This window comes from Vombatus ursinus, unplaced genomic scaffold (genome assembly GCF_900497805.2).
Source record: "Vombatus ursinus unplaced genomic scaffold, bare-nosed wombat genome assembly UNPS02005659.1, whole genome shotgun sequence".
NCBI lineage: Eukaryota > Metazoa > Chordata > Mammalia > Diprotodontia > Vombatidae > Vombatus > Vombatus ursinus.
In genome coordinates this window covers 1,582,127-1,600,530 of record NW_020945437.1, presented here as the reverse complement: position 1 = coordinate 1,600,530, position 18,404 = coordinate 1,582,127, and the positions used below count along the sequence as shown (strand labels likewise).

Genomic DNA, 18,404 nt, shown 5'->3' with positions numbered 1-18,404 from the left:
GCTTAAGTCCATACTGCACACCATCAGGTTAGGGGCACATCTTGTTTTTCAGGACAACCATGAGGAAAGATTCCAAGAAAGTATGGAGCCGGAGAATCTCGGGAAATGTTTAAAACTGGTGAAGCTAAAGCAAAGCAGGAACTTCATGGGGAATGATAGTGTAGAGATGAGAAATAAAAGTAAGAGTGATGAGCTGCAGTTGCATATAATATATGCCCTAACTTTGACAAGCTTTTCACATTGATCAGTTGGCAAGATAATAGTAAATTAAAATATTTAGATACTTTCTGATTATTTTTTCAAGGTGAACAGTTGAATTTGTTTCATGCTTTGCTGCAGGTATAACTTTGCTGCCTTGAGAAGTGCTAAAAAAAAAAGTCAGGATTCCTTTGGTTTTAAATGAATAAACCATTTAGTAATTTTGTAATTTCTAGACTTCAGAGAAGTTTCAGAAAATAAACCAGATGGTATGTAGCAGTGACCGTTTGCTCAAGAGAAGTGCTGAAGGAAGCAACCCTCCAAAACCACTTAAAAAACTACGCTTTGATATTGAAGGATCGGATGAAGCAGATGGAAGGTATGTACTTTTCTATTAGATTTACCCTGCTGCATTCTAAATGTCTGCTACAGAGGCTGAGAATCAGGGGAGCCTGCATTCTAGGCAGTGCTATTGACTAATTTTAGTTTAAAGGCCCTTACCTTTTCTGTGCCTCAGTTTCCTCTTCTATCTAATGAGAAAATAGCCCTACTGTTATTTCATAGGATTGTTGTAGGATTAAATGGGATTACAGATGAAAGAGCTTTGAAATGTTGAAATATTACAAATAGTGTCATCACTTTTTACCACATTTTATTGGAGAAACAGGATATTTAATAATAGCTATTATAATGCTACTCTAATTTTACAGCAGTTCATTATCATTAAACAATAAAGCCCTTTAATTTTGAGAAAGCTGAATTAGTATTTTAATGAAAATTGCTAGAAAAAATTATGTAGCACCATAATTTGGGAAACATGTATATTTGTTTCACTTCCATAAGCTTATAAAATTAATCAGTACACTAAAGTAATAGCATCAAATAAATGGTTAAAACTATAGATAATGGAGTGTGATAGTACTGGGGTAAGAATAAGAAGTCTAGAAATTTGAGACCTTGTCTGCCCTTGGCTTTCTCTGTGATCTTGGGCATATCACCCTATCTCCCAACACCATAGGGTTATTGTAAGGATCAAATGAGATGATGTTTTTAAACTACTTTCTATAATTAGAAAGCACTATATAAATGTGATCTATTATAAATGTGCACACATATATACACAATAATAGTATATTACTCAGGCAACATATTTTGCTTCTTTTCCCTATAGTAAACATCTCCCTGGGGAATCCAAATTTCAACAAAAACTTGCAGAAATGAGTAAGTATATGTAATTTCTTTGTGGATGCTTAAGAGATACAACCGTATAGTAATTTTAGCAATTGAGATGCAAATAGAAATTAGAAAAGCTGACTTGTGGAAATTCACACATTTAAAAAGAAAAATTAAAGGGTGCTTCAGCAGACATCTATTAAGCACCTACTGTGCTAGGTTCAGGAGATAAAGAGATTTGGAAAAAATGACACTTGTCCTCAAGGAGTTTACAGTCTACTGTGATCAAGGAATATTTGACACATACTTATGATAGTGGCAAAGGAGAGTTCCAGGCAACCCAAGTTGTAAAAGGACCCTCCCCCTTTTTTTTTTGCTTTTTGCTAGGCAATCGGGGTTAAGTGACTTGCCCAGGGTCACACAACTAGTAAGTGTCATGTATTGTGTGTGTGAGACTGGATTTGAACTCAGGTCCTCCTGACTCCAAGGCCACAGCTCTATCCACTGTGCCACCTAGCTGCCCTTGACCCTTCTCTTTATGAAAATGTTCATTATGAAATTGCTCATACAAGGGAATTCATCCTACTATACTTAAAATCATATCCAACTTATAAAAATTTTATTTTGACACAGTTTTGCTGAATTGTATCTATTGTGAACAGTGAGGTATACTACTTGTAGGAGAAAAGTGATCATTATTCTATGCACTTTCTTTTTTTCTTTAATTCAATTTTTTCTAATCAGTGAAAATCCTCCCCCCCTCCCCCCCATCTCCTCTCTACTCCCATTTCAGTGGAGAAAAGCAAAACTCTAGTTACAAATATGTACAGTCAAACAAAACAAATTAATTCGTTGTATATGTGCAAAAAACTGTGTCTCAAGTTGCATTCTGAATCCCTCACCTTTCTGTCAGGATGTGGGTACCATGTTTCATCATGAGTCCTCTGAAATTTTTATTGGTTATAGCATTGACCAGAGTTCCTAAATCTTTCAGAGTAGTTTGTCTTTATATTGTTATTGTATAAATTGTTCTCCTGGTTTTGCTCAGTTTACACTGTATCATTTCCCAGAAGTCATCCTTCATTTTTCTGAAATTGTCCCCTTTTATACATTTTCTAAGTTTTTTATCTCTTTTGGTATTTTGCATTGACTCACACTTTAAGAATTTTAACTCTCAAATGTTGTTGTTCAGTTGTTTTTCAGAAATATCTGACTCTTCGTGACCCCATTTGAGGTTTTCTTGGCAAAGATAGAATGGTTTGGCATTTCTTACTCCAGCTTATATTTACTCATGAGGAAACTGAGGCAAACCAGGTTAAATAACTTGCCAAGTGTCACACAGCTAGTAAGTGTCTGAGGCTAGATTTGAATTCAGAAAGATGAGTCTTCCTGACTTCAGGCCTGGCACTCTATCCACTGTACCTACTAGCTGCCCTCAAATAGTTCCTGTTTTTAAAAAAAATAATAAAGATAGATCTGAGGCCATTTAATAAATATACAATTTACCAACATGTGATGAATTTTGGAGGTTACACACTTATAGTTAAAAACAAAAAGTTCTCTGGGAAAGTCTGTATGTGTTTTGCAAGTAGAACTAAGTTGCTATAGTGAATTCATTTCCTGGTGGCCCATTTAGAAATGTGTACCAAGCTTCTCTCTTTAGGACAGTGTCCAAAGCCTTTGTGCTGACTAACTAAGCAGCTGAATAATTCTACCCAAGAGGCAGGCTTAACCCCTGAGGCTCAGAAACTCCTGTGATTATGTGTGATTCTTCAGACTCCTCAAACCCTGTGAATCCCAAAAAAGGTGATCACACGATGCTGAGGCCCCAGAGAGAAAAAGACCTCCACTAAACTGTGACCAATCCACTTTACTTACTTTTCCAGAAGAACCAAAACTAAGTAATCAAGCAATTAAGAAGAATTTTTAACTAACTGTTGATATTTTCAGCTGTTTTCTTTTACTGTTTCAATTACTGGATTGAAATAACCCTTTGTGAGGTAACAGCCACCTTTGCTATCCTGGGAAAGTAGTTTCATCTCCAAAGAACAGCCAACCATAACTTTGTAGAATTGATTCCGATGTTAGGAGGGCAGAGATAGTCAGGACCAGCCCGAGGAGCTCACCCTGCTCAGGGTGATCTCAGGTCAAACCTGGTGGTTCTAAGAAGCCAGGAGCTGTGGTTTAGGACGTGAGGCTTGGAGGGCCAGTTAGTATGTGGTTCTCTAACAGAGGAGAGTCTCTGACATAGACATACACAGACACACACACACACACACACACACACACAGTAATTTGGTCTGAGTTTTAGCATTCTCTATTATTTTATTACACTGCATACTTTAAATACAGTGTAACAATTTAAGACAGTAGTATATTTTTACTTCTAGTGCTGCCTCACTGTGTGATAAATACATAGTGGTTATTTTTAAAGTCTATTTACTCCTGTATTTGTTTCCTTAGAAACAAATAGAAACAGCTGTGGTATAGTGGTTAGAGTTCAGTAAGTAAGGCTCAGAGTCAGGAAGAACTTGGGTTTGAAACCCACTTCTAACTCTTAGGAGCTATGTGACCTTGGACAGGTGATTTAACTTGTATGGGTCTCAAGCAACTTTCTAGGATTCATCTAAGAGACATAGATGAGCTAGGGAGTTCTGAAATTTGTATAACAAGATATTTGTATAACAAAATCTTTAGGCTTTTGTACTTTGTTGGGTTAGGTCCAATATGAATCCATATTATATTGCTCTAATCCCTATCGAACAGACTGACTGTTAACATTCTTAATGGGTTTTGTTGTATTTTTCTTTAGCATCTACTCGTACAAGAATGCAAAAGCAGAAAATGAACGATAGCATGGATACCTCAAGCAAGGAGGAAAAGTGAAAATCTTCTCAGGACCTTGCTCAGCACTGTATACACCTCTTGTCTTCGTTCATTGCCTTTCCTTTACCGAACAGCACACACTGTGTCCGGTTTCTATTTACTACCATATGTAGTATAAATATAGCTTTCAGATTGAGGCGGGGATCTTTTAGGGGCATGCATTTGTGTGAGACCCCTGAGTTATTTACAGTGTTGTCATAATATGTACAGTGCTTTTGTACAAGATGTAGTGTCTTATGCAAATATTGCCACTTTAAAGTTGAGGCAGATTGTTTTCAATTTCTAACATATAAAGAAAATGTTGTGCTTTGCAGATTGAGCATAAAGACAATGCAGACACACCCATCATTATCCTTCTGAATACTATGCCTTATGATGTAGCATGTGTGTGATGTATGCCACTTCTGTTAATTTATGTATTTTTTAATTTAATGTGAGCACACTTGGGAAGATTTTCCCACCTTCCAAATGCAAGTTGGTTGATTGCCCATACATTTTTTGTTATCCTGAACTCTTCAGCTGAAATAGATATTGAAAATTGGAAAAAAAAATACTGATTTTTCTATACATTTTATTTTACTCTTGGAATTTGATACACTCACCGTTTGTTTATTTTGCAGATCCTGTAATATAAGTACAAGCAGAAAGCAAAGTATAAACTCCTGATGCTGCTGTACTACTGATTTAGGTTCCATACCTCAGCTCCAGGGAAACATTTTTTCTTGCTTCTCTCCTCCATTGTACTTAAGTTTGAAATCTGGGCATGTGACATTATTGGTTTTTATACCAACCAAATTACTGAATATATAAAGTACCAGTCTGAGTACCTTAAAAGGGCCTTGTGTCGTACTATGCCCCCAATAGAGTCCATGTGCACTTTTAATCTTATCCTGGATCCTAAAGAATCACGACAGAAATGAAATGTACTACAGATGCTGATGACACTGCTAGCCACAGGAAGCTCCAGCTTTATGTTTCTGAGAGGTCTGACTAAACAAAGGGTCATGTGATAATTGTTCTTCCATCCAGTTTCAAATGAGGAAGGTTTAAGTATTCTCTAGAAACTTCATCCATGCTTTAGATTTTCATCTTTTAAGACAGCTATTCTTTTTGTAAACCAGCATAGCCTAACACATCCTTGCATTTTACAAAACATGCTTTCATCCTAAAATTACAGCTAAAAAGATGATCTTGGGGGATAGCCTTTTGAGGGTTAGACATTCATGTATGGTGAACTTTATGCAGCTGCTCCAATTCGAAGCATCTACAATTTGTGAGAAAAGTGCTTTTTGGGGCACCCAAAGGTGTATTTAAAATATGTTGTGTGAGTAACTTATTTAGAAAGAAGAGAATTAAAAATAGGTCATATTTAAGGTTAGCTTCATTTAGCTTTTGACAGAAATCACTTTTAGTCAGTGTGTGTGTGTGTGTGTGAGTGTGTGTGTATATACATATATATATATATATGTATACACACACATATATACACATACACTCTGAGCCTTTTTTTTTTTAATTCACTTACCCTGATTTGGAGCTATTTGTTAGGAAATGAAATTTTATTTCATGGTCGATTAAATTTTAAATTTTCATGTTATATTTGACCATTTTCCTGATATACTTACAAAAGCATTAGTATATACTCAGTTGCCTCATTTTTACATGGATTTCATGAAGACCATTTTATCTTGTAAGTCAAAGACTTACCATATACTTTTGCTATATTTACATTGGGATTAATGCTAAGGATATAGGAACTTAAAAGGTGTACAATTCCTAAATGGGCCACCAGTTATGTCTTATTGATGGCTTGATACGTTTTTGTTCATATGGATGAAAGAGTGTACATTTAAAAGTGTATGTTGCTATTTTCTATAATTACTAGCTCCTTTAAAAATAAAATAGCTATTGAGACTTCATAGTGTTCTCTTTAGTGTTCTATAAATGTGTGTATGGGTATATATATAATATCCAGATAAAGTGATAAAAGTATTTTTTATTATATGAAATGAAAGAAAATTTCTAATTCTCAGAATTAGAATTTTTAATTTCTAAACTTTTTCCTGGAGTTATTAACCCAGCTTTTGCCATCATTTGAGAACATGAAAGCACCTTAATTTTAATAGACCCTAATCGTAAAATTTGAATTGAAGATTTTTTATCTTGGCCCATTTCTTAGTTTGTTGTTATCTTGAACTTATGCAAGTAGAGATGTCTGATTGTATAATGTAAATGGTATTGTCTTTCCTTAAAAAAAAAAAAGATCATTTGTCTCTGAAATTAAGACATAAGAGCAGATAAATGAGTAAAGAAGAGAAACTTTTATAGGCTTGAAGTCTGATACACTTGTGGCAGAGGCAAGCTAGGTTATATACTTGATAGAGCCCTGGACCTGGAGTCAGGAAAACCTGAGTTTAAATCCTGCCTCAGACACTAGCAATTATATGATCCTGGACAAGTCACTCAACCTCTGTTTTAGTTCCCTCAACTGTAAAATGGGGATGATAATAATAGCACCTACTTCCCAGAGTCGATGTGAAGATAAAATGAGATATTTGTAAAGCATTTTGTAAACTTTAAAATACTATATAAATGCTAACTACTATTATCATTTTCATTTCATTATTTTTGATGGAACAACTTTTAATTGTGATCAAGATCAACCTTAACATCACAATACTATTTTTTAGTTTTACACTGAAGCATTAATTTTGACAGAATGACAACGGAAAGGAGATGAATGGTAAGGTGAAGGTTTTAACCTTAAGCCTGCTTGGGCTGGTCTTTTATGCTACAAGAAAGCAAAATGGTCTTCCTGCCTTCTTAAAAGTCTGTCCCAACCTGTATAAAATACAAGTTGATCCCATTATATCCTACCCCTTGGTATTAAAGTCCCTAAAATAATCCTAAATCAACCCTAGCATAAGCAGGAGGAATTTAACACAGATTTAAGAACATAGAACAATACACAAAAGTCTTTTTAAAAAAGACAGTTGAGGAGTAAAGTCAGGAGCAGTTTATAAAAGTCTTCTGGGCTTAAAAAAAAAGTCATGATGGCCAGGAGCAAAACCATCGGGTCCACTGAATAAAATAACAGATCTGTTGTCACTGGTCCTTGTCATAGGTCTGGAACATCTGAATTAAAATGGGTAAAAGGTCACAAACCTACTGAATGCAACCCATCCCAGGACTAAACTGATAACCCAGATTAACTTTGTGTTGCCACCATTCGGTATTCTTTGGCACATCAGCCAGACTCTCCCCCTCTCATCAAAAGAATACCAAAGTTTGGCCCTTTCAGAGGTGTCTTCTGAGAGACTACCTCACTTTGGGGATGGGGAGGGAGTGCTGTTGAAGACTTCCTTTCTCTTTTATCCAAGTGCCCAAGATTATGGCTAGGTAATAGGGACAGTCTCATTGCTTAGTACAATGCTTTTTTTCATTCATTCAGATAAACTTAAGGGACCTCTTTATCAAAATAAACTCTCTTTCATTGTTGTTGTAAAAAGACAGTTTCATCTCCCCAACATAATTGAAAAATGAAGTCCCTCATAACAATTCCACCCTTTGGTCCCCCAAATTCTTTCTGGGAAGGAGCTGTCCGAACTGTTCTAGGAGGAAAGAAACTTGTGACCTTGAACTGTTTCCCCTGGCTGGAGAGAACCCTCTGAGAGGGTGGGAACCTTGAGGCCCGGGTAACCCTGCACAAAGGATAGAGAGAAGAAGATCTGGTAAGGAGCAACTGGGACTATATCCATCAGTAATCTGTTTGGATTAAGAGAGTCCTCCCAATAGTTGGATCCAAAACACTGTTGGGACTGAAGTGCTGATTTATCACATAAAGGATCCTAGGAAATGGGAACCCCCTCCCAGATACTCAGGGCTGTGATAGCAAAGCTGTTGTTTTTGAAGTCTATTCCAATGGTCCGTGATACCAGCTGTATGAGGATGACATAAAATATGGACAAAAACAAAAAGCAACCTACCCGATTCCAACCATTCTTCAAAGTAAAATGGGTGTCTTGATTAGAGGTGATTGTACAAGGAGAACCCTAGGAAAGAAGGATGTATTCTGTAAGGGCCTGAACAAATAGTTTGTTTTTCAGTAGCAGACTTAATTGGCATCCCATACCTTGAATAGGAATTACCTGCAGTGAGGGCAAATCTCTTGCCTTATGATAGAGAACAAGGGTCGGTATAATCAATTGGTCAATCAACAGAGGTAGATCAAACACTACATGGAATGACATCATACTGACCAACAGATTTGGAGTCAGGGGCCCTGGGCTCAAATTCTGGCACTGCCACTTAGTACCAGTATGACTTTGAACAAGTGACTTCATATCCCTAGGGCTCAGTTTCCTCATATGTAAAATGATGGGGTTAGTTAGGTCTGATGACCTCTAAGGTCTCTTCTAAATCTATGATTCTATGATCCTTCTAAGGAGGATACTTGAGATTAGTGTACAGAGCAGGTTTCTTAATTTGGGTCCACAGACCACCCACCCCCTCCAAGGGATCCTTGGATAGATTTCAGGGGCTGTGTAAAATTAGTTATGAAAAGATTTACATCTTAGTTTTCATTAACCTCTTATTGAAATTTAGCTTTTACTTAAATTATGAATGTAGACAACAGACATTATTCTGAGAGAAAGGGAGGTCATTACCAGACTGGCAAAGGGGTCCATGACACACACAAAAAAGATACATGATACTTCTTATAGACCCTAATATGAGTGAAGGAGAAAAGGAAAAAGTATCAGGTACTTACTATGTGCACAATACCATATGCTAATAGCTGGGGATGACATACAGAAAAGTCCCGACAGTCCCTGCCCTCAAGGAGTTCTGGCTGGGGAGACAACACATATGGAAGACTTCAGCTGCAGGTCAGATGTAAAAGTCCAGTGGACCTTATAGTGCTACAGCAAAGCAGATGGTAATTCCTCTTCCACTGACAAAATCAACAAAGGTGGTGTTGAGCATTCTGATGGTGCCAAGGGTTTTAGTGCTAACACCTTTCTTCTCTGGGCCATTAGTAGCCATGGCTGCCAAGGAAGCTGGGCTCCTACACCTGCAGAAGCAATAGCCAGGCCAACTAGGATTCTTGGGCTTCCCTGCCCACTGGTGGCAGCTAGCAAAGAAGGTGGGCCTCTTCTCCACCATGTCCCCTTAATAATGGCTGCCCAGGCTAAAAACAGAGCCTGCAGTGAGCGGGGAGGGGAGGAAGGGCGAATTGCTATTCCCAAAGCTTTTAAGATTGGGCTCTTAGGCAATCTCCACTGGTATCTGAGGAGTAGAGATGGTCAAGCTAAATGTGGTGATTGGAATGGCCTGGCACACGCTCCCTCCTTTCTCTCCCTCTGGTTGTCTTGCTGTTCAGCTAGGCTGGCTTGTCTGCCTTCTGGGTGTCAGTAGGTAGGAGTGGCTGGCCTCTTCTCCGCAGGAGTTGCTTTCTTAAGTAATAACTGTGGGACCGGTCTGGAAGAAGGACCAGGAGTCTGAGGAACACTGATATGCCCTAGGTCCATTGAGAGCAAAGAGCAAGGTAGATCCCTTCCCCATTATTATAGCTGTGGGGCCACAGCTGGAAGCCTTACAATCATATATGGTGGGAGGCAACAAAAAATTCTATCAGTTCTGACCTTTAATTATGGAATTCTGTTCCCTCCAGGTCCCAGACTACTCAACCAAATCTATAGCCATTGCCCAGGAATCAGTATAAATAAAAATGTTGTCTGCTCTTCCCTCAAGTCATGCAACTTGGCCCACTGGAAGGTCTTGCCAGGACCCCAACCATTAAGGTGTCCCTGGTTACCAGACTAATAGCTGCTGGGGTCCAATTATATAGACCTTTCTCATGGCTTGCAGTGAAACAAGCAGAACAACACTCCTCAACAGGTAGATCCTCATAGGCAGTGGCACATTTGGCTGGAAGAAGAGGTCAGACATTTGGTCGGGGACTGGGAAGGATGAAGAGGTAAACAGGAAAAAGAAATCATAAGAGACTTATTAAGGTTGAACTGTTTACATTCCTGCATGGAAAGATGATATTTGTAATTCATGAGACCTTTGTCAGTATTAGGGTAGTTGGAGGGAAAAAATTATATGTATGTATATAGATAGATAGATGGATAGATAGATAGATAGATAGAGGGCACAGGGTGAGTTGATCTGGAGAATAAAATTAAGGGATGAGAGGATTATACTAGGAGAAGGAGAAAGGGAGAGGTAGAATGGGGTAAATTATCTTACAAAAAAAACAGAAAAGAAAAGACTTACAGTAAAGGGGAAACAGGGGAAGGTGAGAGGGAATGAGTGAATCTTATTCTCATAGGATTTGACTTAAGGAGGGAATAACATACACACTCAATTGGGTATGGAAACCTGTCTTACCCTACAGGAAAATGGGGGGGGGAAGGGGATAAGAGAGTAGGGGGATGATAGGAGAAAAGATTGGGAAAGGGAGTAATCAGAAACAAATACTTCTGAGGAAGGACAGGGTCAAAAGAAAGAATAGAATAAATGGGGGGGGGGCAGGATAGGATTAAGGGAAATAGAGTTAGTTTTTCACAGCATGTCTCCTATGGAAGTGTTTTGCAGAACTGCACATGTATAGCCTATATTGAGTTGCTTGCCTTTTCAATGAGGGTGGGTGGGGAGGGAGGAAGAGAGAAAATTTGGAACCCAAAGTTTTAAAAACACATGTTTAGCAAAAAAGTTTTCACATGCAACTGGGAAATAAGAAACACAGGAAATGGGGTACAGAAGTCTATCCTGCCCTACAGGAAAATAGAAGGGGAATGGGATAAGAGAAGGGGGGTAGAGATAGAAGGGAAGGCAGACTAGGGGGAGACGTATTCAGAACACATGCCATCTTGGGGTGGGGGGAGGGGTGAGATGGGGTGAAAATTTGGAACTCAAAATCTTGTGGAAGTAAATGTTGAAAACTAAAAATAAATAAATTTATTTTTAAAAAATGAGCTGTCTTAGAAAAAAAATAGTTAAAGTATACTGAACTCCTTCTCAAGTAAAAGCAAATTGTTTCTGAATGGTGTCAGCTACATAAATGGTACTAGGAAGCACAATAAGCCCACACCACAGACATAGCACTTTGGCTACCTGGTCTACCAAGCTAACAAGGTCAGGAATGGCTATATAACAAAATACTCCAGCTGCCTTCATCTCCCCCACTAAGCAGGAAATCTTTTGTCCCACTCTGGGACCTTACTTTAACATTTACTACACAGAATAGTTCTAGCATCTCCAAGAACTTCCGTTTAGCCCTCCCTACCCAGGCAAAGAGACTACTGCAAGTGTCAATGCAGTACTGACTCCCAAGGACTTAGGATGTCTATGGCCATAATAGATTCCTCTTAGTTGATCACCACAAGTGAGACTCAGGTCTTCCACTCACCTCCACCTGAGCCAACGGTGTTCCTCCCCTTAGTGGTTTGCCCCTTAAACACCCCAATAGACATTGGGGTGTCCCTATGAAGCCACTGAGTTACAACTGGTATACTAGTAACCTGGCTGACAATATTTAGCAACCTTGTATGTTTGCCCCACCCTGCCCTACCCCTTTCCAAGCTACAGGGACTCAGGCAAATAGCCTCTTTTTTCCCTGTCTCCCTGACCCACTAAACCCTTGCCTCCATGGTCCTAATGAAAAAACAGCCTGAGCCTCAGAGGAACCTTGGCTTTTACCCTAGGGGTACACATTCCAAAAGTCCCTCAACCTGAACACAAAGACTTCGAGGCTTCTTTACAGCCAGTAAATGAGTAATGAGCCAGTAGCAATGAGCATCTACACAGTGCCACACACGATAGGCACTTAATGTTTATTGACAAACTGACATGTAAGGAAGAGGCTTTCAGGGATACCCTTAGTGTTGTCAGAGAATGACCCTTACTACCCTGGCCCCAGATGTCCTAATACAATACAGGTTGATCATCAACTGTAATTATCCACACTTTTTAAAAGCCATACCCAAAGTTGTTTACATGAGAAAGTAACATCACACTCCCATCACCTAATATGGGAGGAAGAGGGGGGAGGGGGGTTTGAGAAGAGGGAATATGCATCTTTATGGATCAGAATAGGGAGAACTCCCCATTTTCTCTACCTGAAAAGTGACAAAGAAAATTCCTATCAGAGGCCTCATTAATTCAACTGATTTTGCAAAACAGAATCATCTTTAACCTCTCCCAGTAGATGGAATTCTGCAATTTATATTGTCACCCCCATCAAACCATGCCTTCATGAGGCATTATTGTAGGGATCCATCAGCTTGCTGTTTGCCTTCCTCTTGCTACTCCATAAGCTCCTTAAATTTGAAAGCCCTGCCGCTCTCTGACTTCCCATTACTGGAAATCACTCTCCTCCCCAGAAAGTAGTATGGGGGATGGGGAGAGTAATAGTGTAGGCCTGAGGAATTTTTCAACCACCTGCTCTAATGCCCATTAATGATTTTATAGCCTTAATTTCTACAGAGCTCGAGGCACTGTCCATAGCAAGGTGTGGGTCAGAAAGCATGCTTTCCACCTGTAGAATTTTAGTGCCTGTATCCATTAGCATTTAACCCCATTCAAAAAATCTGTTAAAAGGTCCTCTGTGATCAAAGCACATTGTTTAAAGATTAAAATCTCATTTATCTCTTCCTCTAGTTGCCTAAAGAAAAAGGATAATTAACTTTTATTTTCCTTATCTTGGCAACCCAACCTTTCAAGTACAGTTAACAGGAGTCAGGGAATAATTTTTGGTTTCCAGTTGTTCAAAAAGGTATTACACCAACCCACAGGATCAATGGGTACTTTCTCTTTATTCCAAAAAAAGGGTTTGTTTCCCTATATATCTTAAATAATGCTTCTGTCACTGGGAAATAAAATTTGGTTTTTAACTTTACCCAGGGATCTGTCATAAGTAACCAGGTGGTGCAGTGAATAGAGTACCAGGCAGGGGATCAGGAAAACCTGAGTTCAAATGTGACCTCATACACTAGCTGTGTGATCCTGGGTAAGTCACTCAACCTGTCTGCCTCAGTTTCCTTAACTGTAAAATAATGATGATAATAATAAGAATAATAAGAATAATAGCACCTACCTCCCAGGTTTTTGTGAGGATTGAATGAGATAATATTTGTAAAGCAGAAATGCCTGGCACATAGTAGTTGCTTAATGTTTGTTTCCTTTCTTTTCTTCCAAGATATCTTGCCCCACTGAAAAAATGAATTTAACCATGAAACAGTTGTGAGTTTAAAAAGAAAAAAAGAAAGTGGAGGTTCTAATCCCAAAATGGCCTCCCTATCCTCCACCCTCCTTTTTTGATCTGCTTTTTCTTCTTTTTAATGTTTTAAATGTCAATTTAATCAACTCCTCCCTAAAAAAGAAAGAATTATTTCCATATACAAAATAAAACAGACATATGCAAAACCAGGAAATCTCTATTGCCTACAACTTGCTCCCCCCCGCTTCCCTGGCCTCTTAAAGGACCAGCCCAACCGAAAAATTGACGTTTCTGTGTGGAAAGAAACACTTAGAGGTAGAAAAATCCAAGGGAAAAGAGGGCAGAAAGATCCGTTGATTTTCTCCAGAAGCCTCAACTCATCAATCTGAATCTTTCCTTTTCCATAGTTGTTAAAAGTTACATGGTTTCTTAAAATTGGGTGGTGTAGACTGGAAGAGACTTTTAAGGTCATCTAGTTCTCATGATCAACAGGATTTATGTCTATTAAAAAACTTAAAGGAAACTCTTGCTTTCCAGCCCTGGCTATCCATCAGTCAGTAAATATGTATTAAGCACCTATTCTCTTTCACACAAAGTAATAGTGTTGCAAGCTAGCACCACAAACCACACTGAGATAAGTAGTATTTTAAAATATTCCAGTAAAGACCTGCCCAACCTTCTCCCTCCCCTCACCCCTACAATTAGCTTTTAAGAGGAATACTGACAAAGAGCAAATCAAAGTTGGCTTCTCTTTGTTCTCCTTCGAATGTCCTTATTTTGACTTGAAATGGTCAATAAGAGAAAGCACTGATTATCTTCTACCAGATCGGCCAAGGGGCACAGTGGATAGAGTTTTGGGTCTAGAGTCAGGAAGACTCATCCTCGTGAGTTCAAATCCGGCCTTAGACATTGACTAGCTGTGTGACCCTGGGCAAGTCACTTCACTCTGTTTCCTCCTCTGTAAAATGAGCTGGAGAAGGAAATGGCAAACCACTCTAGTATCTTTGCCAAGAAAAACCCCAAAGGGGTCATGAAGAGTCAGACACAACTGAAATGACTGAACAACAAATCTTCTAGCAATGTGGCACCGATAACTAGGATGAAACAAAGGTTAGAAGAAGAGATTTGGAGCCCTTCTAATTGGCTTCATCTTCTTTGGACCTAAGTGGCACAGGAAAGTGAGACGTAATGTGGAAGCTATAGTAAATGGCTACGAGACCTATCTACCTGCTACTTTATATAAAAAAGGCAATTCCCATAGATCCGAATGTTTCTTTGGTGAATGACCTATAAATCACTTATAAAAACCAGGTAAATTGATACATCAATAATGTAACAAACAAAATGAGAGAATGAGATCTATCCGTGTACGTGTATTTGTGTATGTATAAAGGCCATCCCAAAAGTCTTGAGTGTAGTTTAAGATTTTAATACTTAAAAACTGTTACTAATACACACCCATGGGTGTAGAATATATATATATATGTATATATATATATGTATATATTTGTATATACATATATTATATATTAATATATATTATACATGTGTGTTATATATAACTATATATATAATATAAATAAATATAATACACACATAACATACATACACACACATACATGGTTGGTTGCTGTCCTTCACTCTCATGGAAACTTTTTTTTGTTTTGTTTTTTTGGTGAGGCAGTTGGGGTTAAGTGATTTGCCCAAGGTCGCACAGCCAGTGAGTATTATATGTCTGAGGCTGGATTTGAACTCAGGTCCTCCTGACTCCAGGGCCGGTGCTCTATCCACTGTACCACCTAGCTGCCCCCTTCATTCTCAAAAAGGACCAAAATGACATCACCACAATCAGACCAATATGAGCTCAGAAGGCTCTATAACAGGTCAGGCACAAATAGTCTATATAAACATTTGGAGTGGAGAAACTCTAAATTTGCACATCTCATGTTTCACATATTTATACTGGGTATGTATGTATACCTATATTGTGCTTAAAAGCAGAAATCAAGACATCAAAATTGATGGTGAGGGATCATTAATACTAAAATGAATGGTGCTTATAGTCTTTTTGTTACGCCATGTACGTTGTAGCACGCAGCTTCTCTGAAACTCTCTGCTACTGGAGTAATTGTTTTAAAAAAGAAAACACAAATATCATACACCAGATGGATTTATTTGAATGTAAGAGGCAAGGGACTGCTAGTATTTTTCATTTTTCTCTTCTTGGGCAAAAAACACTTATTCTACTGTAGTGTAGAGAAGCACTTCCTTATTCAATATTAGATCAGTAGAAGATGCAATTTCTAACTCTAAAATGTTCCCCTTTACATAATATGATGTTGAGATCCATTCGGGTTTCAATTCTGCAATTAGATAACTTAATTTGAATTGGAATCTGAAAATCTATCTCGTCAGTCATCTCTATAAAAAATGAGTACTGGGTCCTTTTTAGCCATTAAAATTAAAAGTCTGATTTTTGGTTCCAGTATGACTGACCTGTTTCAAAGTAACACAAAAGCCTTAAGGAATATACATGACAAAAATCATCATTGTGCAGGGAAGAACATCTCTGTCAACCCAAAGAGAAACAAAAGATCCTTTTGTCATATGTAAGGCAGATGAGCTCAGAATAACATTCATTCAGAATCAAGGCTTCATATTTAATATCCCCTTCTGAGGAATTCATGATCCAGTTTAAAAAAAAAATCAAACAACAACATAGTCAAGTTAGCCCTTGGGCCTTTGATTCTTTCAATGACAAGGCCTTTATGAAGGCTAATGAATGTTAGAGAATTAGTCATTGTCTCTAAAAGACTGTACCAGAGGAACTTGACTCTTGACCGTAACTGTTCAAACACAGACCATGTTTTCTAATTGTTATGTATTGTTTTTTCCTTCATCATGGAGACCCAGAAGTAGCTGTCTTCAGAACCCAAACTCTGGGCCTCAAGTGAATGGATCTCTGTCCCTGTTAAGCCATCAGAACGATGTTGACCTATAGAATAAAGGAAACATCTTGCACAAAATCTTATGACCTGAGGCTGTCGTTGCCAAAAACCAATATAAAGGTGTTCTGTCTGAAGTGATCTGAAAAGGAGAGCGGAAAAGCTCATAAAGGGTCTGTAACATATGGAGTGCTTGGACTGGGGTGGAAATGACGGCATTTGCTCGTTTTCAACTTTCTATGTAAACGCTGGACTCGGGCAGATAACTGATGGAGAATAGTCGACTCCCACTGCACATCCGTCCTCCGAAGATGCGTACTCTGCTAGGGATAACTGATCAAGCCATTAAGTAAGTGAAAGCTGTTCTTCTCAAGCTTTTGCATGGGAATTGGAAAGGACTAGAGTCCCTTTCTTGGCCGCAGCTATTGATCAATTTTTAAAGGCTCCAACTCGGCTTGCCTTACTGATGAAGCTCTTCAGAAGGTCATGGTCCATTTCTGCAAAGCCTGAAGTTTGTGTAACTACAGTCAAATGATTGATGCAAAATCGGAAGCAGAATTCCTCTAGGTCCTAGAGGAGAAAAATAGGATTTCATATCAGTCATTTGCAATACAATGAAATTCAACATTATTATTCCTAAAAAGAAGGGCAAGTAGAAACAGAAGCATGATATAGTCATGATATGGCATTAAATATTCAATTCAATTCAACCAACATTTACTAACTGCTAGGTTAATAATGCAGCTAGGGGTGCAATGGATGAAATGCTAGGCTTAGAATCAAAAAGACCCAAGTTCAAATCCAGCCTCAGAAACGTCCTAGATTGTGACCTTGGCCAAGTCGTTTAACCTCTGTCTGCCAGTGGAGAAGGAAATGCCATACCACTGCAGTATCTCTGCAAGAAAACCCCATGGACAGAGGTCCACGGGGCCGTGAAGAGTTGGACACAAGTGAGCAACAACAATGATGCACATGGCACTATACTGCCTTTTTCACACTGAGAAGTTGCTCTTGGAGCTTCTATGTTGGAGACAGGCCTAGGTCAGTCAACTTTCATTTCCCTCCTGGATGTGCTTTAGACTTTCTAGACTTCAACACCTGTCCCTGCTACCATTTTACTCTGTACCTTCCCTCAGCACTGGGGGCCTCCTCACCCTGGAACGTGCATCTGCTATGCCAGCTCCCTTCTCTCATTAGTGAGTTCCAGCTGGTGCCTTTACTTTGGAGAGGGACCCATGCTGGTCAGTCTTCCTTTTCCTCCCTCCTGTGCATATGACATTCTGAACTTCAATACCGTACCGCTATTCAGCCATGTTCATCCCCATCTCCATTCTCTCCCCCTCCTCTCCAACTTTTCAGCTCCCTTTTATTTGCTGTGTTCCCATGTAAGAACAAGAGCTCCTCGAGGGCAGAGACTCTTTTCATTTGTAGTTGTCTCCCCAGAACTTAGCACGGTGCCTAGTACGTAGCAAGTGCTTAATAAACACCCATTCCCTCGTCTGGGGATGCAAAGAGCTATCTTAACTTTTGCTGAAGTCAGCCCTCAACTAAAAGCAGAACAACTGACAAACTCCTGACTTACTTTAATGATCAATTTCATTCTTCAAAAGATGGAGGATGTAACAAGGGTTAACTACTAATCTAGACAGGACTAACAAGGAAGACCCAATTGTTGACATTTAAATGATAGACATCTTGGGAGGAAATGACCATTCCATCTTAAAAAACTGCAATGGAGACAGAGAAGTAGGAAACTAGGACAAAATTCTAGGGCTTATACCACAAGGAGGCCATTGATAAGAAAGTCCCACATACACAGAAATATTTACAGCAAAGGCCAGAAGTGGATGGAAGTTGGATTTCTGCATGAGAACTTCTCACAGAGAACAGCAATTGCTATTTATGTAAGAGAACTGAAAGAACAAATAAGCGTTTACTATGTGCCAAATGTTAGTGATACAAATAAAAAACTAAGA

General features: G+C 38.8%; 2 protein-coding genes and 1 long non-coding RNA gene across 8 annotated transcripts in view; 1 reads left to right on the top strand and 2 right to left on the bottom strand.

Annotated features, from left to right (window-relative positions):
* The window catches only part of RB1 (RB transcriptional corepressor 1), a 168,322-nt gene extending 163,496 nt beyond the window's left edge, over positions 1 to 4,826 (top strand). Inside the window, exons 25-27 of the mRNA XM_027848122.1 lie at positions 435 to 577; positions 1,370 to 1,419; positions 4,184 to 4,826. Of these exons, the coding sequence (XP_027703923.1) occupies positions 435 to 577; positions 1,370 to 1,419; positions 4,184 to 4,257 (267 nt within the window). The 3' untranslated portion in view covers positions 4,258 to 4,826. The remainder of the gene's footprint in view (positions 1 to 434; positions 578 to 1,369; positions 1,420 to 4,183) is intronic.
* A 2,067-nt stretch (positions 4,827 to 6,893) lies between these two features.
* On the bottom strand, positions 6,894 to 9,367 carry LOC114032734. The gene is made up of 3 exons (XR_003567864.1): positions 9,029 to 9,367; positions 8,244 to 8,309; positions 6,894 to 7,392 (listed from the first exon to the last, which is right to left on the bottom strand). It is a non-coding gene; the product is annotated as an uncharacterized LOC114032734 (long non-coding RNA).
* A 6,268-nt stretch (positions 9,368 to 15,635) lies between these two features.
* The window catches only part of RCBTB2 (RCC1 and BTB domain containing protein 2), a 57,138-nt gene continuing 54,369 nt past the window's right edge, over positions 15,636 to 18,404 (bottom strand). For all 6 annotated transcript variants that reach the window (XM_027848125.1, XM_027848129.1, XM_027848126.1 and 3 more), the window contains one exon: positions 15,636 to 16,998. In XM_027848125.1, coding sequence (XP_027703926.1) covers positions 16,858 to 16,998 — 141 coding nt within the window. In that variant the 3' untranslated portion in view covers positions 15,636 to 16,857. The remainder of the gene's footprint in view (positions 16,999 to 18,404) is intronic.